The following is a 22,205-nucleotide window of genomic DNA, read 5'->3' as shown; positions in this document are numbered from 1 at the left end:
CCAATCCAAATTCCAAGAACATGTCCAGGTAATAAAATCCATGTCACCATTTTGACACATTTTACCAGGAATAAAGCTTGAGGTACTGGAATTCATAGTCATACAAGAATGAACTGAGCACAACAATTTACTTAAACATTTTATTTTGTGGGTATGTGATTATCTGCATCTCACCATCCTCATCAGTTGAAAGTCTGCTACGAAGATACTTCAGTAATGCTGGAGTGGGACCAGATATCAAAGAGCTGAAAGAAAAAAGAAACACGCTTATATTATCCAGGTCGGTTTGTTGCAACCTACAATAAGAATTGAAGCACATAAGCCATCACATCACCTTCTCAGACTTCGGAAAGGATTGCCAGTGAGCAAAAGCTTTCTCAGAGATGTCATCATGCCTGCCCAATATGAAATCAGCTTGTTTATTATGTGGAAAATAATATATGAAAAGATTTCTGCATGAAACAGTAAATGTAATAGAACTAGGTCAATTAAGACAAATTGTGACAGTATCGACTAACAGCAGAAGTTAAGAGCAGTATCATGTTTTATTCAGTGGCATCACTTCTTGCTATGAAAACCACCTTTATAATGAAAAGATTAGCATAGGAGGATTGAATAGGAAGTTGAAGTTCCAGAAGCACCATGGAAGAAATCAAGTGACAACTGACAACAGAAAAGATCTATAAAGTAAGATAAGTGTAATATCGTGTATTTTCACACTTAGTTAAATTTGAGATTTTCGAAAAATTGGCTAAGTATAGAAGAAAAATCCGTAGATTCTCATACCTAGAAGTCTCCTACTTTGGTTAAAGTCAAAGTAGTCATTTGTTTCATATTTCATTAATAAGCTTAGTTAGCTAATGGGTTAGGAAGTTTCCTAATTGCTTTGGAATCCTAATTAGCCTAGGATTTCACAATTGTACATGAAATCAATATCTGAAATCTACTTAGATAAGCTAGATAGTTGTTTCCATGTGGGATTAGGAAACCCACATGTGACTTTAAATAGAGACGCCTAAACCCCCCTCATTCCAATCTCACGCCCCTCCCTTTTAGAGTATCTCTCTTTTCCCTATCTATCTATCTCTCTCCCTTCTCTCTTTCTTCTTCCTTCCACACGATCTCTCTTGGAGAGGTGTTTCTCTCGATGAAAATATGCTATAATAATTTAGATGCATAATCATGAACATGCTCTTGTTTTGTGACATGTTGCATAAAAGTATTGGCTATGCATGTTCAGTTGAATGTCTTGTATTGAATATGTTGCAGTATACATATTCTAACTAATGTTTAATTTCATATATATTTGTCTCTATTCACATATGCATTGTTATTGTGTTTTCAAATAAGACTTAATGAGTACTCATTTTTATGTTAAATTTTCATTTTTTTCTCTCTTGCTACCCACCTGTTTGAAGTTGGACTCTCTATAAATGAAATATATTCCACATGCTATGTATGCATTTTTATGCAATGCTGTGGGCTACAGTCTGATCAGCCCCCAGCTGACTGAGTCGGTTGGCTGGGGGGTTGGCTGCATGCCAGACCCAGCCGACTGGCTAGGCTGGGCTGGAGGCGAGCCCCAGCCGAATGGGTCGGCTGGGTGCGACGGCTGTTTGTTTTCAAAAAGGAACGAAGAGATGTATATATATACAAAAAAAATGCTTTTAAAATGTCCAGATTTGTTTATGATAAAGGATGTAGTTTTATGCATGAGCATGGGTGTATGTTCACATTCTTGTTCCTTGAAGATCATGCTTAGTTAAAGCACACAGTCGCTTCACGTGCACGAGGGCACATGAAATCAATATAGTTTTGTGTGTGCTTGATTGCATGGATATTCATATGTTAAGCTGAAATGGTACATGCACGAAGTATGCTTTTGGCATGATTATGTGAATGCATGCATTCGAAAGATGAGCACATGCATATGCTATTATTGTTTCGTGCACATGTCTAAATTGGCATAAATGAATGTGCATTGAAAAGCATTTAAAAAGAAATGCATAGTGGCATGATATTTTTTTTATTTTTGCATATGAATGCATCGATGATCAAAATGGATCATCAGGGGTTGTGTGAGCCTTGAGCATGTGTTGCTCTTTGTTGTTTATGTATTGCAAAGATCAAATGTGATATTATTGTTCTTATTGCACTGTTTTATGTTGCCACGGGTTGTGGTCCCGTGAAGAGCTTCGCATGTTGATTTGCAAGCTTGTATTATTAATTTTGGATGTTGAATTGCAAATTAAAAGAAGATGAATTAATAACAAGATAAAAGAAATTAAAGAACAATACAATATACGCTTTCTTGATGTCCCTTCTATAGTATGGGAATCTTAGACATTTTGGTTTTAGGGAATCGTGAGGATACTAAAACTCTGTATGCATTGTTTGTTGTCCCTGAACCCGATATTGAGGTTCTTCTCCTGGCAACGGTTTTAGGGAGAATCTGTCACTTTGTCTGAGGGTGGTGTGTAGATACAGCTGTTGTTTTGGTATACCAAGAAAGTAGCATTATGGTTGTTGATTTACATAGTGTTCCGACATTGGTTATTGATTTTCAATGTTCCGGTAGATGGTGTTGATTCCTGATATCGGTCGAGGGCTAAGTTTGAAACCCAGTAATAAAATACAACTTATGTGTTAAGTTATCCTAGGGACCCTACTTGACCTTGAAAATTCTTACCCGTTTGGAGTATCCGCGGGAAACGGTAATAAAAAGAGGAACTTAAATTGAGTGCATTTAATAGGGACATATATATGAAAATAAAACTCTGATAAAAGATAATAATTTATTCATGCATTGCACTGAAATCATGCATCTTCCTACTATGTATTAGATCATGCATATTTACTTGTTCTCTTAATTGTGATATATTTGTGAATACATGATGTTTGTTCCCTAATGCATGTAAAATGTCTTTATTGCTTAAATAGTAGTCTCGATTGTTTATTAAATTGTTTCTTCATGCTTATTAATTGTTTTCTATTGCATGAATAGTTAATTGAGTTATGAATTTGTCATAATTGCATCCTTATAAAATATTACAAGAATCTTATTTATGTTTTTTTTACTTATTTATTTAATTAGAGGGATTCGTATACAGAATTTTTTAGATTCTAACACCCTTACTTTTGTGTTTTTCACAACCTGAGATGTCCAGTGAGGCGACTTGCTTTGATAGAAGCTACGAGGGGATTACACGACTGCTTGGCAGCTTCTTTTGGACAACGTGACTCTTCTTTTTGCTTTATTTACATTTTATTTGTTTATGTCTCAGACTCTATGCATTTTAATAAATAAAGTTTGGGTTTGGTATGGTTTGAAAAATGAGTATAAGATCTCTTGTGGTGGTGGTGGTGGTGGTGGTGGTTGTGTTTAACTGTAAGGGCCCCAGGTTTATGGGAATGTTTTCGCACTTGTTTAAAAAAAAATTTGTCACTTTTTCATGGGTACGAGTTGGAAACGTTACAGTAAGTCACAAATGGGTTTCAGAAATTAAAATTGATTCTAAAGAATTACTTTTTCAAAGATTTCACAATAAAAGAAACACATGTAATGTCAGAAAAATTTATTCGTGTTATAGGCACCATAACATTTGTTTCTTCTTCCAAAATCATGGCAGCAAGCATTAATGTTCAAATTTTACAAAATGCAAGTGACTGCTCGGAATGATCAAATTCCGACATGGATTGACCATGTCATTAGTTAGAATTTCTTACCTAAAATTATACAACACAACTTCGATTTTTATCTACTGCTAATATGTTTACAAGATTCTAATGGTCTCCTTTCAATCAGGCAAAATCTATGTAGTCAAAAAACCACGACTAAGCGCCTAGTCAAGTGTGTCTAGGCCAAGGTTGCCAGACTAGGAAGCGAAAGCAGGAAACGATACGGGAAGCGGAAGCGAGAAGCGATGTATTTTAAAATGTATGGGAAGCGGGAAGCGAGGAATATTAAAAAATAAATATAAGAATTGAATGAGAATCAAAATGAAACACAAATAAAAACTAAAATAAAGTGACTAATATTAAATTTCATGATTTTTTTAGTGTAAGAATTAAAATTTTAACAAAATCTAAAAATGATGACTACCAATTTAGAGAAAACACATGAAAGTGAGTGAGAAGAGTGAGAGAAAACATATAAAAAAAATGAAAAGTTGAGTAGGAGAACATATAAGAAGAATAGATGAACATGTGGAAAGCATAGGAGAAGCGTGGGGGAATCGAGGTTCTCATCAAGTTTCAGAAGCGTAGAGTATCGTGCTTCCGAAGCGAGTTTTCGGGAAGCGAGCTTCCCACCTATCTAAGAAGCTTCCGGTAACTCTGGTCTAGGCACTCGACCATTGGGGGTACCTTTTCGCCGACTAGGGCACCTATTATGTGATTAGGCTATCGTTGCCTAGGTGCAAGGGAAGGAGAGTAATTTTAAAAAATATGTTTTTTATGTAAATACCTTTTTACAGGTCTCTCTCTCTCTCTCTCTCTCTCTCTCTCTCTCTCTCTCTCTCTCTCTCTCTCTCTCTTCTTCTTCTTCTTCTTCTTCGTTTCCCCTCTTCTTCCTCCTCGCCACTCCCCTCCTCTCCCTTATTCTTCCTCCCCATCTTCTTCCGCACACTCTTCTTCTTTGTTCTCTTCTCTGCTTCTTCTTCCTCTTCTTCTTCTTCTCCCCTCTTGTTCCTTCCCACTGCCACCTTCATCTCCCTCTTCTTCCTCCCCCTCTTCAAGGCCCTTCTTCCTCTTCTTTTCCCTTGTTCTTCAACCTGCTGTCTCCCATCTTCTGCTTGTCTCTTCTTCTTTTTTGACTGACAGAGTGGGAATGAGAAAATATATAATATATGTATATTATGTATGCATATATTATATGGTTTTATATGTATATATAAATATATATTTTCTGATTATGCATATATATATTATAAATTTTGAGTTAGTATATGACTATATTCTGATTTTTTTTATTTTTACATATCATGTTTCTCAAACATATGTTTCGATAAAAGCATAATTATATTAAGACATGAATTTTTCAATATATATCATGTTTCCGTGAAGCAGGTTTCTGCGAAATTGTCTGTTAGTATAATCTGAATTTTCTGTTAATGTGTTATATTAATATTGTATGAATTTTCTGCTGATATATTCTTATATGTTCTATGTTGAAGTGTGATATGTGTTTTAGATTTAGTGTGCTTCCCTTGTTCTTGTACATATTATTATTTATAGGGGCATTTTTTTATTTCTGTCACATCCCTTTTATACCACTACAGGACAAAAATAGTTGACTTCACAACTAACTATGACAGAAATACAAAAAAACATTATAAATAATAATATGTATAGGAATAAGGGAAGCACACTAAATGTAGAGCACATATCACACTTCAACACTCACCCTCAAACTTGAGATTATGCTAACAGAATCATTCCAAGTTTGGAGAGGAATGTTCTAAAATGTGATGGTGGGAGACTCTTTGTGAATATATCAGAAATTTGCTCTTTAGAGCCCACATGCTCAAGAGAAATATGTTTAACTTCATATGCTCGTCCAGTAAAGCAGCAATCAATATCAATATGCTTTGTTCTCTTGTAAAACTCTGGATTCTTTGCAATGTGAATTGCACTCATATTGTCACAATAAAAGAATGACTTCTTATGTATAAGCACATCAAACTCTTTTAGTAGTCATTTAATCCAAATAAGCATTGCTTTAACTTGGGCCCTATGTCACCTGGGTACGGGTGCAGGTAGGGGTATGGGTATGGGTACGGAGGGTATGACACGGCAATTCTAAAAAATGTGGGTACGGGGACACGGCTAAATGTATACTGAAAAATATATATTATATATCTAAAATATATATTACATATCTAAAATATTCTGAAAATATGTATTATATATCTAAAATGTACTAAAAATATATATTATATATCTAAAATATATATTATATATTGAAAATATAATACATAATATAAATATAATATAGGACACAGCAAATGCCGTGTCCAGGTACCAGTACCCATGTCGACACGGGTATGGCACCCAAGGTGTCGTGTCGCGGTAACATATCTTGGGCCATAGCCCTATATTCTGCCTAAATTGTAGACAAAGCCACTTTTTGTTGTTTCTTACTCTTCCATGAGATCAATGAACTCCCAAAACAAACACAGAACCCCAAAGTAAAGAGTCTTTCCCAGGTGGATCTTACAAAGTCGGTATCACAATAAGCCCTAAGCTCACATGAAGTGGATGAGGAGAAAAATATGACTTATATGATAATCCTAAGCATTGCAACAAGATACAATGATGTTGGTGAGCTTATAAAGTGACTCACGACATGCATAGCATAAGAGATGTAGGTCTGGTTATAGTCAAATATATCAAGCTTCCAACCAATTTCATGTAGACAACAGGATCATCCAATTGTTCTCCATCAGATGCTCTTAATTTCACATTGGCATCCATAAGAGAATCCACTTTCTTAGCATCATCGGCTAGCTTTGCCTTTGAAACTAATTTTGTTGCATATTTATGCTAAGCTAAGTAAATACTCAAGTCCCTTGGTGTATGCTCTTTGCATATGATATAGTATTGGTTAGTCAAGATAGAGAAGATGTAAAGAAACAACTAGAACTTTGAAGGAGTATACTAAATAAAAATGGCTTAAGAATTAGTAGAACAAAAACTGAATACATGGAATGCAAGTTTAGTTCAGAAGCTAGTGAAAGCAATGTCATAAGAATACAAGATATGCATGTTCAAGAATGCCATAAGTTTTGGTATTTAAGGGTCTATATTACAACAAAATGGGGGATTTGAAGAAGATATCACTAATAGGATTAATTCAGGCAGGCTAATGGTGTGTTATGGGATAAAAGAGTACCTCTATTATTGAAAGGACGTTTCCACAAGACTCTTATAAGACCAGCACTATTATATGGAGTCGAATGTTAGGCGACTAAAAAGCGACAAGAAGACAAAGTGCATGTTCCAGAGATGTGGATGCTAAGATGGATGTCATGGTAACAAGAAAGGATAAAATTAGAATGTATATATTAGAATAAGCCTAGCAATCGGGCCAATAAAAGATAAAATAAGTGAATGTCGTTTAAGATGGTTTGGACATGTTGCACAAAGACCTCTTACGGTTCTTATGAGAAATGTTGGCATGGTACAAGAAGAAACTAGGAAAAGAGGAAGAAAACTGAAGACCTGAAAGGAGGCAGTTAGAGGTGGCATGAAGGATTATATAGTGACCGAAGTTGTAGCTCTAGATAGACAAGAAAAGAGATATATGGCTTCATAAAGCTGACCCCATGTAGCTGGAATAAGGCTTTGATGATGATGATGATGATGATTTAAATAATAACCTCACACTTTCCCTCAAACTCAGGATGATGTAAAGGTAAAAATCTCTAACCCTTATGAGAAATTTATAATTATATTTTCAGTTTATAACTTTATATTTTCAGTATATAATATATATTTTAGATATAGCATATATATTTAGATTATATTCAGTTTATTTTGAATTTATTTTGTATTTATGTGATATTTAATATATATATATAGTCGTGTCCCCGTACCCACATTTTTTGGAATTGCCGTTTGATACCCTCTATACCCATACATGTACTTGCACCCGTACCCAGGTGACATAGTTCATATTCATAACATGGTGTAGTTGGTTAAAATGGGCTCACTAGCAATCATATGATAAGCGCCTGAATTTATTAGCCAATCGAAGCTAACATCAAGAATACCTACATAGGTTGTACCAAAAGAGACAAAGGAGGAAGAAGCCAAAATGCATGACTAAGCTAGAAACTGCTGCATGTGTTGAAACAACTGAGAATGAACAAACTACTATGAGTCAAAGGAGGTATTGGAAACTGAAGAGGGTACATCATTTTTCACTAAATTCTTCTTAGTGCCCATAGCACTAGATCATGAGGTAGTATTAGCAAATGTCCTGAGCTTCTTCTTCAAAGGTTGGGATAGAAATCTTCATTGTTGAGAAACTATGTTTTGATTATACATAATATGATATGCTGTCATACATGATAAATATATGATATGCTTTAATATGATATGATAAATATGATATGCCTTCATGAAAATGTTATATTATGACTGGATATGATTTGTCATGCATTTAACGAGTATTTGATGCAAGGTTATTTCACCTTAGAAGAATGGAGACAACTAGATCAAGTACAACTATTTGATGCAATCATATTACTTTGAAGAAAAAGCTTGATGGGTCATACATTCATAAAGATTATCCAAGAAGATCGGCTACTTCAAGATAAAGACTTTTTTCTTCTTTAGAGTCATATGTAACAGAACCTTCAGAAGCATGCATATTGCATATTTCATATTACATGCTTTAAATATCATACAAGTCTTCTATTTACAAAAAGCAAAGCTTTCATAAAAGGATACGATATTTCAAAAACACTTTTTCTGAAACAAATCATTGTACTTTCTTACAAGCATTTATGAAAAAGACATTTTGACAAAATATAATAGCTCATGATTTCAAAAGCATTAATTGTACCTTCTAACATGCATTTATGAAAAAGACAACTTGAAAAGATATAAAAGCTAATGATTTCAAGTATGAAAGAAAAAGACAAAATGAATTAACTCATAATACACAATTGTTTATCTTGAATTGACAAATATTGTTTTTAATATACACTCAAGAATGTCGACTTACACTTAAAGCCATCATTCTTTTTGTAAACATTAAATGTCATCTCAAAAAGCATTTAAGAAATGACCATTTATTTATTTAATAAATCCACACTCAAGAATGTCGACTTATTTAAAGCCATCATTCTTTCTGTAAACATTAAATGTCATCTCAAAAAGCATTTGAAAAATGACATTTATAAATAAAGTACTTAACAAGCATTTATTGTACTTACATACATTCAACCAAAGAAGTGACGATTTGTAAGAAAACTATTAATATACTACAAATCATTAAATTGAGTAAAGACAAAATTACACTTCAACGTTCAATGTACTACAAAGCATTTATTTTAAGAAAAGACTCATTACAAATTAAATATCATTTTTAATTACAATAACGTATAGTGTACCTCAAAATAGTTAATTTATGAATGACGACTTTTTGAAAAAGCAATATAGTACACATTTCATTTCACACAAAGTTGTTTTTGAGATAACCTGACACCTCATATCTCAAAAGGACAATTATTTCAAAAAGCAACGACTATTTTCTTAAGACTATATATATACAAACAAAATAGTATTTCACAAGACACATGTGAGCTTACAAAGAGAAAAACTCCTATTCAATATTCGAAAAAGAGAGCTTAGAAAAAGAAAGAGAAAAAGTCAAGAAAAGCTCTTTGACAAAAGAATCAACTGTGTGTGAAAAGAAAAGAAAATACTGAGAATCTTCATACGTGCATTCATATCATTCTGAAGGTTCTTTAGGAAAGTGTTATAACTTTCTGTTATCTTCTGTATCCCTTCTCTATTGAGAGAAGTAGACCTCTGTGAAAGGGGGTGTTTCCCTTCTCTGTTGAGAGAAGTAGACCTCTGGAAAAGAGGGTGTTTTTCCTTCTCTGTTGAGAGAAGTAGACCGCTGAGGAAGAGGGTGTTGTACTATTCATCCCGTAACACGGATTTTATAGTGAAAGGCTCAAGTGTTTTACTTGGAGACTGGATGTAGGTCAGTAACTCGACCGAACCAGTATAAATCCTGTGTTTATTATGTTGTGCCTTATTGTCTTTATTTTTTATTTTATCGATCTATATCATATTTCACTATTCACCCCCCTCTAGTGGAATTTCATTCATGTCCTAATTTCACTCATGTCACCTCTAAGGGCACTAGCTAAAGTTGGCCTCATACTCCCACACCCAGAGTTACCGGAAACGCCTATGGTATAGGGGAAGCACACTTCCCCAAGATGGGTTTCGGAAGCGCAAAACGCGACGCTTCCGAAACGCATGGGGAAGCGCATGTTCAATTGAGGAAGTGTGTCCCCCTTTAAAGGGGGATGCATACCCCTTTCGTACCCCTTTAAAGGGGGACACGTACCCCTTTAAAGGGGGATGTCCTTCCTATTAAAGTGGTATGTGTTTCCCTTTAAAGGGGGATGCGTATCTCGATAAAAGAAGATGTGTACCCCTTTAAAGGGGGACGCATTTCGAATGCTTAATTTGGAAAGACGAATTTGCCCTTTAAAAAAAAGTTAACATGTGAATTTGTTTCTTACTAAGGGTAAAATGGGTATTTTATAAAACTCGTGAAAAAACAAAACTGAAAGGGGCTTAGGGTTTTGTTTTTTCACGTATCATCTGACTCATCTCTCTCTCTCTCGTTTTCGGCAACCTCCGAGTTTCGACGACCTCAAAAAATTCCGACGATGAATCCTTTCAGGTACGCTCACTCTCTATCTCTTCTCTCACCCTCTCTCTCTCTCTCACATATGTGCATGCGTAGGCAATCAGACATATGGCAATGTGTGTCTACAGACTTTGCACATGCTTCTATTTGTGTTCATGGAGGTGAATGTTTATCCTTGCTTTATGAAGTGGATGATGATAAAATGGATCAAATGTGTTGATCCTGCGGTAGCTTTATCGATTGGCAAGGCTACTATTGTGGCAAAATCTGTCACAATCAGGAAAAAAAATTCTTCTGCCCCCCTGTAACCCCCCGCCAGGGGCGGCCCCCCTGGACCCCCGCACGCTAAACGCGCAGCGGGACCGGCGTCGGGGGGAAGGGGGGGGGGGGGGGGGGAGCCCCCGTACCCCCCTAACTGGAAGGGCAAAAACTCCAAATCAAGCTCCACAACTCATCATTCACTTGTACAATAGCAATCTTTAATAATGATTTTCTTAACCCCACAACTGTGGAGGTGATAGACATTACAGTTGGTCCTACGAGGAATCTTGTTGCCATGGCTGTAGCTGTCATTCGTTTCCCACATGCTGCTACCTTGGGCTGAGATGCCATAAAAAACCTGCCAGCACATGCTCTCAAATAATGATTGAACTAAGATGGATCTTATGCTCATGAACTTGCCCAGAAACTCACCTAGGTTGAACATGGCCATGTCAAGGCCTTCGTCTGATTATGCTTTGGCATTGCTACATCTAACCTGCAATTATGCTTACCTGAAATCAGTATATGGGACAAAATTTCTGTTTTTCATGTCAGTAGATGCACTAACTTGTCTTCAAAGTAGAGAAATATCAGAAGGTTAGCTTATTGATGCCTGATTTTTCCGTGTTCATGGAAAAACTAATATTTGACCTACCTGAAGGAGATCAATGCCCAAATAAGACCGAATATGCTAGAATAAGTATTGGGGTTTCTAGAAAGCTTTTTCATCACAATCACTAAAACAAGTCTTGCACTGATCTTTCTTGAATTTGTGACATTGCTCATCTTTGATTCCATCTGATTATGTGCTCTTTGATCATCAATTTCACCTTTAGAAGAATACAATCACAGAAGAAAGCGGACTCATGATATTGCGAAAATAGAACTTGATGATGATGTATAGTTGTTGCAATCATGATCTTGCCGTTTGCTTGTGGTTAGCAGCAGAATGTTTTTTCTCTTTTCTTTTTCCTACATCAGTCACAAACTCACACACAAGCCAACTTTCTACAAGTAGGTTTGTTCTTTGCCTTTGTTTAAAGCATGGTCACTTATATTAGTCTCTCGACATTATAAGTTTGTGAATAATCTTGGGAAATTTCACTTTAAATTTGAAGAAATATGAAACATAACATAAAAAGTAAGACGAGATTTTTCTTTTGGCAAAAGATAAAGAAAGAAGAAGTGTTTAAAATGTATGTGATAAAATAAAAATATATAATTACATTTTCGCTTCCCGTTCGCTTCCTAAGTTGTTTCCTTCTTCGCTTCTTAGGTCGCTTCTGGTTCGCTTCTTAGGTCACTTCCGAGACGCTTCCGAGACGCTTCCCGGTTCGCTCCTAAGTCATCCCGCACTTCCCGCTTCCTAAAATTTTAGAAGTGCCTTGCTTCCCGCTTCCGCTTCCCGTATCGCTTCCCGCTCCCGCTTCCTCAACTGGCAACTCTGCCCACACCCCATAATTTGTCTAGTGATTGCCATAACCAACTCTTTCAATGAACTGACAAGAGACTTAATCCTTAGACCCTTCAGCTATGAGCTTAAAACGTGCTTGAGTGACTATAAGTACGGTGGCCCTATGAAGCATTGCACTTTTAACGTTGCCATACTCAAGAAGAAGCTGCTATGAGACGATCAATCACATGCACCCTCTCCTTGCCCTTGCTATTTGCATTCTCTATAACTTGCATACTTTTCTTAACCAGTGCAAGTGCATCCCATATCTACTGCATCTCAGTGTAAAAATTGTAGACAGACTTATTTTCTTGCACCAATTAATATTGTTTTGCTTATACACATTCAAGAAGGGTGAATGCATCCTTAGCCTGTTCAAACTTAGCAAGATTGATTGCAATTTGTTTCTCCACTGAACCCATGATCCATGGCTTCACTTTTTCATTGTTCATCCTTCATTCTTTCACTTGCTTGTCATGGTAAGCCACTCCAATCTTAGGCTTGTCACTCATCCAATCCAAAAAGCCTATCTAAGTCCATGCCCCTTTATGACAGCCATCATAAATTCAACCCAATAGGTGTAGTTATAACCATCCAACTTGGTAAAGATAAGCTGAACAGGAGCACCCTTCTCCGTGGCTCAAACAGACTCTATTCAACCACTTAGTTTCTCAGTTATGTCAACCAGGAAAGCAACAAGAGAGAAGAACAAGCTACAAACACCCCTCACTATAAAAATCTGGCCAAACCAGTAAGATTCACCATCATCAAGCTAAAATACGTCAAAAACATGGCTGCCGCCTATGTCACACAGACAGTTTACTTGGCATGCATATATGACACGACACTCGGATACTTCATGGCCACAATGAAACCAGTTTCACACACAGATGACATTGTCATTAACTTTATTTATTTTCTTTTATGATCTTATTTACTTATTTCATATACACTTCTTTTTCTTTTAAAAATTGACATCAATTACATTACATTTCAATTTCAACTTAGTTTCATTATTTGATGTTCCTAATTATAGTGACCTAGAATTTGTTGTATATACACATGCATATATAGGGGTGGACACTGGCTCGAGCCAGGCCGACCTGACTATCATCTAATTAAAGCCCAATAAAGATTTGGGCTGCTGAAAGCCTGACCCTATAATTAACGGGTCGGGCTAGACCCGACATTATTCAAGCTCAAATTTTAACATTGTACCCGAAACTTGCCGACTCAGTTAACCCTGGGTCAAGTCGGGTCAGGTTATGGTAGGTAAGCCTACCCGTTATGGACTGGCTAAGAGAGACGCGACACACATATTTATAGGCTTGCTTCCCTTCACTGAGAAAATTTGGACTAAACTTATTCACCTTTAGGCTTTAGCTTATATTTCACATTTCTTCTTTTTAAAGAAAACACTAATGACACATTGATGGGAGAGAGAGAGAGAAAGAGCATTAAACATTAAATGAGAGAGAGAGAATATTAAATGGAAATGCTTTGTAATGATGCACCGTGTTTCCATGCATTAACAAAACCTCATGAGAACTGTAATGCCCCAAAAATTTTGAACTTATAAACATTTTTGAAAACGGTTAGAAGACTAGAGAATCTTTTTTCTTTTCAGAGTTTATTTATAAATTCAGCGGAAACATGTCTTTCAAAGAAAAAGAGGGCAAGCCGACAATCTTGGGTACGTTAGCTAAAAACGCACAAATGACAAAGGCATAGCTTGCAAATATCTAGATGAAATCATTCATATTATAAACAGTTTCAAGTTGTACAAAATTTGGATTTCCTTAAGAAATCCGTAACAAAAAACCCAAAACGATCAGGACAAGAGCTGCGAGTGGTAACAGTGGATCCTGAAGACATCTCGCAATCGCATCATCGCCTGCTAAGTATCTAATCATCACCTGTACCCGTAAAATGGGTTTGTTTCGTGAAAAACTAGTAGGTACACAAGTAGACAGAAATGTCTGAAAGAAGCATAAACAATTAATTATGCATGATGAGTAACTACGCAGTTATTGAATTAACATGAGCAGTTTAATAGCATGTGTGAAAGTCTAACTAGCACATGCTACACATTATATCAAAGCATTTAACAATGAATTGAAAATTACTGAGCATTAAGCAAAACAACAATTATATGCTTATTAGGTAGAATGCACAAGTTACTTTATGTTTCATCATTAACTGGCTTGCGGGTACGCGCAGACGCGATTCATAGAAACAACTGAGACTAGTTCGAGCGTCTGTTATTTTATGTATTTTGAATAACCCGAATAGCTAGTTGAGTCCGCTCCTAAGGGGACGGTCGTTAGCCGATAAAGGATTCCCTAAAGGCATTCGTGGCTACGGATGCATCCTACTTCTGTAGAAGTCCAAAAGATCTACCACCTAGGATAATGTCTGGTAGTCTCATCCCCTAACTTCGATGACTGGGGACACCGAGTCTTTGCTCGTAGAATGGTTGTTAACAACCTGTCCATCGAAGCGTGTGTACCAATCCGTCCTCTCCCTTAACAGACAACAATAAATGAATGGGTGTGTCAGGGGTTACTTAACCAACGACCCATTCTACATGCTCTGGTCTTTTGACCCAATCGAGTATCTTACCTGTGAAGGCGAAAATCAATCAATCTGTAATATGGTTTACCAATGTGTCCATAGCACTGGTCGAGGTCGTATGACTGTCTCAAACATTCATCGTATTACTCGCATGACATGTATGTCTATAAGCATGTTACGAGGAAGGGTTTTAGGTCCTCAATATGAGCCTCAACAACATAATTTGCAAAGATATAATATCATCATTCTAAACTTTTGAAATGACCAATATCATGTGTCAACTTATGGCATGTGATTTTCTCGAATCTCGCATTCGTTATCGTAGTGTCAACATGCAACGCAAATTTTGACATTGATAACGATGAATGGTGAATGCGGATTTCGTATGAGAAAATTACGCTCACAAGCTTGCTCGAGTCCCGAATTTTGGAAAATCTCGAGCTGCGCCAAAAATACTAAACAAAGTAGAAAAACTACTCCTTCTGAACGTTTTGATTCGGGAAAACCAGTTCTGATGGCGCAATACCCAAAGCCTCCAGCGTTATTTGTAAAATTGTTCAATCGATGAATCAGGGTTCTTACAAAGGACCCTTCCATCATCGAGGTTGCAAAATTTAAACCCTGCTATTCCTCGATCGCAAGCGCGAGAGAGGTGCAAGCCTACGCACGTTCCCTGAGTTTGAAACTATGAAACTTCGTACGAAGAAATGCTACAGGATAGTGTGTGCGATAGCAAGGTGAAAACAACAGTAATGCAAAAACACAAGAGCCTAGGCGCGACGGCAAATTTAAAGACAGAAAACAGGAAATGCGAAAGCAAAAGCCTGGGCGCAAAGCGCGACGGTAGACAGGGAACAAGAAATGCGAAAGCAAAGGACAAGGATCGCAAAACCGCGTCCTTGAGCTAAAAGACAGAAAGTAGTAATTGCAGAAACAAAAACTTGGGTGCAAAGCGTGGCGGCGAATTTAAAGACAGAAAGCAGAAAAATGCGTAAGTAAAGGACAAGGATCGCGAAACCGCATCCCTGAGCTAAGAGCATACTTATATACTTATACATATGTAAATATATATTTTAATTCTTCCTGTCTTTAATTATTTAAGCTTGGTTCAGTTATTTAAGTCCTTGTGCAATTTCCCCTACCTTGGAGTGTTGCGAGAAAGAGGTCACCTGCGAACGTAAGTGATTGCCGATTCGGTTCGCGGGGCGTGTACGGGCTCCGTTGCGTAACTGCAAAAACATGACTTTTTAGAAGGCAAATAAACGAGCAAAGGTAGAAAGGAGACTCGGCTTCTTCGCAATACAAGGCAGGGATCAATGGTCCTTGCCGACTTGAAACAGAACGGGGTAGGGTCCAATGACCCATGCCGCCAAAGGAAACAGGTGCAGGGGCCATCGGCCCCTGCCGGATATTTAAATAAGGGCACGTGCCATTGGACCCTGTCGGGTTTATAAAAAGAGGGGCAGGGGCCCAGACAAATAAGAAAGGGCTAGGGGCCATCGGCCCCTGCTGGGTTTCCAAAAAGAGAGGCAGGAGCCGAAGGCCCATGCTAGTTTTAAAGGAAGGGCAGGGGCCATCGGCCCCTACCAGAAAGAGAAGGGCAGGGGTTGATGGCTCCTGTCGGAAAAGTAAAAAGGGCAGGGGCCGATGCCCCTGCCGGAAAAATGAGCAGAGAGAGAGAGCGCAGGGGCCAAAGGCCCCCCTGCGGCATTTGGGAGAGGAGGCATCGGCCCCTGCTGGATTTTAAAAGAAGAGGGGCAGGAGCCGATGGCCCTAGCCGAAAGGTAAGCAGAAAGAGAGAGACGCAGGAGCCTTTGGCCCCTGCCTGCGGCTGTCGTGAGAGGAGAAGGTAGAAGAAGAGGAAAGAGGGAAAAATAAGAGACGGGAGGGCTTACTTGGGGCTGTCGAAGAGGAGGGAGGTTGTAACGCCCCAAATTTCAAACTTGCGAGCCTTTTCAGAAAATCATGCAAGAGACTAGAAATATCTCTTCCCTTAAGAGTTTGTTTATGAAATCAGCGGAAGATTTTTCTTTGATAAATCATAAGGCAAGCTGACAACTTTGGGCACGTTAGTTAAAAGAACCAAAACTCACAAGATTCGGATATCCTAAGAAAAATCCGATACAAACCCATAGCGTCTAGGACGCGAGCTAAGAGCAGGAAGAAGAAGTCTTAAAGCCATCTTGCAATCGCGTCATCGCCCGTAGTGTACCTAATCATCACTTGTACCCATAGAATAGGTTAGTTTCGCGAAAAACTAGTAGGTGCACAAGAGAGACTAACAGGAAACTGAATTAAGTACATTTAATTCAGTAGGCTACGCAGTTTAAAGCAGATATGCAGTTAAACAGGTAAGCAATGCAAGCAGGTGAATAGTGCAAACGCGTAAGTAGTGCAAACAGTAAGCAGTTCAAAGCAAGTAAGCAGTCCAACTGACAAACGCAACATACGATTCAATTGATCGTAGGCTGTGAACCACCACGCAACTAGCTTGTTCTTGTTCCTATAACGAGGTCACAGCATCTAATCACCATCAGGACATCGTTTGTCGCTCACTACTTCTAACAAACGCGTTGTCCTGAACAACCTTAATCTATTCTCATCTCTCAAGGCCCTTACGCGGCCAGCAGTCACCGGTTATGACGAAGTAAGGTGTCATACTTCCTCAGAAAAGCCCACCCTGCAGTAGAAGATCCAAAACATAATCACTAACTCAAATCGCTAACGATCGGATTCTCACATCTGAGTCCTGCATGTAATCATGCTAAAACAGAAAGCCGAAACTATGAATTCATAGTTGGCTATTACAAACATTCTCAGAAGATCGTCACAGCTCACCATAGCTTTTTATGGTAAGCAAAAACACAAGATCCACGTTGGATCGCTCGGTTCGAAAAATATACGACCTGACAAGGAATTACTGCCTAGAGGGTATACCTGATCTTGGACCATACACTTCCTCACAGGAGTTCACCGACTTCGCGGTTACCCGTTCGTGGACAGTGTACATCCTCACAGAGATTCTACCGCTCTAGCCGGGTCACCTGATCTTGATCATACATACTCCCACAGCGAAACCTTTGGGAAGCGGGTCCGCAACAAATGCCATATCCAATAAAAATCATTGTGATACACGCATCAACACAAATGACTGTTCTCAGGGTCGATAGCCACTAATACAAACAACAAGATCAACGCTGGATCACCTGGTCTAGGAAATGTATAACCTCACAAGGAATTCTGCCCTAGATGGTATACCTGGTATTGGACCATACACTTCCTCACAGAAGTTCACCGTCTTTGCGGCTACCCGTTCGTGGACAGTGTACATCCTCACAGAGAATCTACCACTCTAACCGGGTATCTAGTCTTGATCTTACACACCCTCACAGATAATCCTTTGGAGATCCGGTCCTCGACAGACGTCCTACTCAGTAATACATGCATCATTAATCGACTGCTCTGAACCATTGACCGCCTCAGGGTTAGTAGCCACAATATGGGCACAAGCATGCATATTAGCAATATGCATCGTATCACTTCACATAGAAGCATATAATCCTACGCATCGTGTTATTACCACGAGGAATATTACAATCCCCAAATAGGACCTCAAAGCATGCGTAAACGACACATGCAAATATGGCAATCCAGTTGATTCTATAGGCGAAGAATAACTAACTCTATCTGACAGCCAAACAAAACAATTGAATAAGACAAGCACTCGTAACAATGCTTGTAAAACATACAATTGTCATCAGATGGCTCAATCCATCAACAAGTAATTAAATTAATCGTAAAGCACAAACCATTGTATCGCAAGCCATTCATAAGCAATCATACGGCAGCAGTTATATCACAATATGTAAGCAGCTTATAAGACAAGCGGCCACATCAATCCTAGTTGCCACCAGTTCGTAGATTACGAGCTGTATGCAATCACATAAATCATAAGAGATGCAAGCCAACGAATGCTACGCTACAATAAGTACCAAAACAGTTCGACCAAGGGATAAAGCAAGTCACATGCTAATATGTAGCAACTGGCATAATGTTATTATTATAAGCATTTAACTAGTATGAGAAGCTCCTTATTACTCAGCAAAGAACTGCGTAAGCAATTTAACCAACTAGAGTAACGCCTTGACAGGCGTGCACAGCTCAACGAGGAGCATACTGAACTACCGAGCAAGCAAGCGATTCAGTTGTGTAAGCGAATCAGTAGTGCAAGCGAATCAGTAGTGCAAGCGAATCAGTAGTGCAAGCGAATCTCACGACCCAACGACCAGTGTGAACAAACCTTATGTTTCGATAATTACTGGCCTACGGGTACGTGCAGGCAAAACGTAGAAACAACTGAGACTAGTTCGGGCGTTTGTTATTCTATGTATTTTCAATAACCCGAATAGCTAGTTGAGTCCGCTCCAAAGGGGACGGCTTTAGCACAGAGAGGATTCCCCAGAGGCTGAAAAGCAGTGCCACGGATGCATCCAACTTCTGCAGAAGTGTTGAGCTAACTTGTGTAGCCCCAATCCCCTAACTCCAATGACTGGGGAGGCCGGATCTTTGCCCGTGGGGTGGTTGTTAACAACCTGTCCATTGGAGTTTTTGTACTGATCTGTCATCTCCCTTGACAGACAACCAGAAGCGAATGGGTGCGTTAAGGGTTACTTAACTAACGACCCATTCTATGCTGTGGTCTTTAAACCACTCGAGCATCTTGCCTGTGAAGGCGAATGTGAGGCCATTTATGTGATTACAGCATTTTGCATTTAGCGTTGTTCGAGGTCGCACGACCGTCTCATCCGATCATCGCAGTACTAGACGTGTCGTGCACGACTACAAGTACTCTAGGATGAAGAGGGTATAGCTCCTCAATAGAAGCCTCAAGAGGAGTGTTTCACAAAGATGTAAAGTTTATCAACTTTACTTTATCTTTTGAAACAGCAGTACCTTGTGCCAACATTATGCATGTGATTATCTCGAATCACCTTCGCTATCAGGGTACCTACATGTCTAGCATGACTCGATATCGACCTCGATAGATGAGATACAGGTTTCTCAACAAGACACCCACTAAGAAGTTCGCTCGAACCCCCAATTCGAGATCACCCGAGATAAGCCAAGAAGGTGAGCAGAACCAGTCAGTCACATCCTTCCAAATACTTCGATTTGGAGCAGTCTTTGATGCTTTTGCGCAGCTCCCTAAAATCTGAAGTCGACTCTGCAGGACTGCGCACACGAAGAGCCAGGATCCTTGCGAGGTATCCCTCTCCTTAGACGAAGGATGTGTCGCTCGCTCCCGACTGAACTCTTGTCGCAAGAGGGAGAGTGGCAAATGCCACTTGCATCCTCCACGAGGATGCCTTTAAGGCATACGCAAAGAGCAAGAACCTGCACGTCATCTGCAAAAGCAAGAGCCTAGGCGCAAAGCGCGACGACAAAGTAAAGGCGGTAAGCAGAAGCGCAACGCAACTCTCGCACAACGCGCAACGACAAGTAAAAACTGTAAGCAGGAGTGCAACGCAGAACCTTTGCACGATGCGCAACGGCAAAGTAAAGGAACTGTAAACAGGAGTGCAACACAAAACCTGTGCGTGATGCGCAACGGCAAAGTAAAGGACAAGGATCGCGAAACCGCGTCCTTGAGTTAAATGCGTACTCGTATAAATATATATATGATATATATATGCATATATATTTATTTAATTGTCCTTTTTAGTTAATTGAACTCAATTCAATTGTCCAAGTCTTCTGTGCAATCTTCCCCTACCTTTGAGAGTTGCAAGCTTGTTGTCGTCCGCGGATGTACGCGATTGGCGGCTCGGGTCGCGGAGCGCGAGCAGGGTTCGTCGTACGAGCTCCAAAAGTAACGATCTTAGCAAGCTAATACCAAAATAGAAAGTCAGGGGCACTATCGTCGTCCTGACGTAAGGGAAGCAGGGGCATCGTGCACATGCGCACCTGCTATAAGCGCAAGAAGCAATGGCAGGGGCTGCGAGCCCCTGCTGACTTGCTGTCAGCAGACTCTGAGGAGGCAGAGGGGTCGTGCACTTGCCCGAAGAAGACAACGAGAGAGGCTTCGCCCTTCCTGCCAAGAGAGCAAGGAGGCGAGGCCCTTCCCTGCAAGCCACTAAGGGGGAGGCAGGAGGCCGCACCCTGCCTGCCGAATATGCAAAGAGGGCTAGGGGACTCGGTCCTCTGCCATCTCGGCAAAAGGACAGCAGCGACGACCCTGCTCTGTCTTGCAAAAAGAAACAAATATAGGGGATGAGCCCCTGTTTGCCAAGCAGAACAGAACACAGGGAGGGCTCGGCCCTCCCCTAAACAATAGAGGGAGGAAGGGGGGTCTCGGCCCCTTCCCAGCGAAACACGAAAACAGGGAGGGGATTGACCCCTTCCCTACGCAATAAACAAGCAGGGAGGGACTCGACCCCTCCCCCTGCATAAAAGACAAGCAGGGAGGGGCTCGACCCCTCCCTTAACATCAAGGGACCGAGGAGGGGGCTCGACCCCTCCTCCTGCATATTACGAAAGGAGAGGGGGGTTGAACCCTCCCCTGCATGACAAAAAAGAGACAGGGAGGGCTCGACCCTCCCTGTGAAAAAGAAGGGACAGGGAGGGCTCGACCATCATTATGACTAAGAAGAGACAGGGAGGGGTCTCGACCCTCCCTGTGAACACAAAAGGGCAGGCAGGGGCCCCAAATTCACAGGCGGCAGGGGTTTTACCCCTGCCGACCTGTCGGCTAAGTGGCAGGGGCTTGGCCCCTGCCGACCTTCCTAAACCAAAGGCAGGTAGGGGAGGTTCTAGCAGGCTGAGGTCTCGTTCGTTAACAGAATTAACCAGACAAATCGCTCCACCAACTAAGAACGGCCATGCACCACCACCCATAGAATCAAGAAAGAGCTCTCAGTCTGTCAATCCTTACTTAAGGGCACCACAGACCTGTTATTGCCTCAAACTTCCGTGGCCTAAACGGCCATAGTCCCTCTAAAAAGTTGGCCCTGGAGGAGTGCCTCCACGTCGCTAGTGATACGATTCCACTAGGAGGGCTGCACCAACTGGGTGCATTGGAAGACCGCACCAACTGGGAGAGAGCTGCACCAACTGGGTGCAGCTGGAAGACCGCACCAACTGGGAGCATAGACCCACGTTGTGCGCAAGGCAGGGGTGGCGTATGCAGTCAACCCAGCAGAAGGCAGGGCGCAGGCAGTGTGCCAGGACCGGATGGCGTGTGTAAGTGGTAGTGCAGATGACTGTGCGCTGGCAGGAGGCCAGCGCAGGGTCTGGCCAGGGCCAGTGTCAGCAGCCCCTGCGGCAGGTGCGCCGCAGGGGCCTTTTTTGGCAAAGTCCCAGCAGCCCCTGCGGCAGGTGCGCCGCAGGGGCCTTTTGTAGCAGAGCTCCTCAGGCACCCGTTACATGCAACCTCGGGACTGAACCCTGCGCACTGTGCAGGGGTCTGGGTTGTTTCAGAGAGCCGTTGGGGGCTCTCCTTTTGGTTTTGGGCGCTCCAGC

At 40.2% G+C, this 22,205-nt stretch overlaps 1 protein-coding gene across 3 annotated transcripts in view; it reads right to left on the bottom strand.

Annotated features, from left to right (window-relative positions):
* LOC149822212 (Leucine-rich repeat (LRR) family protein) overlaps nucleotides 1-22,205 on the bottom strand; it is a 146,591-nt gene that overhangs the window by 80,854 nt on the left and 43,532 nt on the right. For all 3 annotated transcript variants that reach the window (XM_089980725.1, XM_089980727.1, XM_089980726.1), the window contains 2 exons: nucleotides 335-395; nucleotides 175-245 (listed from right to left, as the gene is read on the bottom strand). In XM_089980725.1, coding sequence (XP_089836851.1) covers nucleotides 175-245; nucleotides 335-395 — 132 coding nt within the window. The remainder of the gene's footprint in view (nucleotides 1-174; nucleotides 246-334; nucleotides 396-22,205) is intronic.

Source organism: Nuphar pumila, chromosome 11 (genome assembly GCF_984573655.1).
Source record: "Nuphar pumila chromosome 11, dmNupPumi1.hap1.1, whole genome shotgun sequence".
Taxonomy (NCBI): Eukaryota; Viridiplantae; Streptophyta; class Magnoliopsida; order Nymphaeales; family Nymphaeaceae; genus Nuphar; species Nuphar pumila.
Note: the sequence above shows the minus strand (reverse complement) of the source record. Positions and strands in the feature narration are given on the sequence as shown.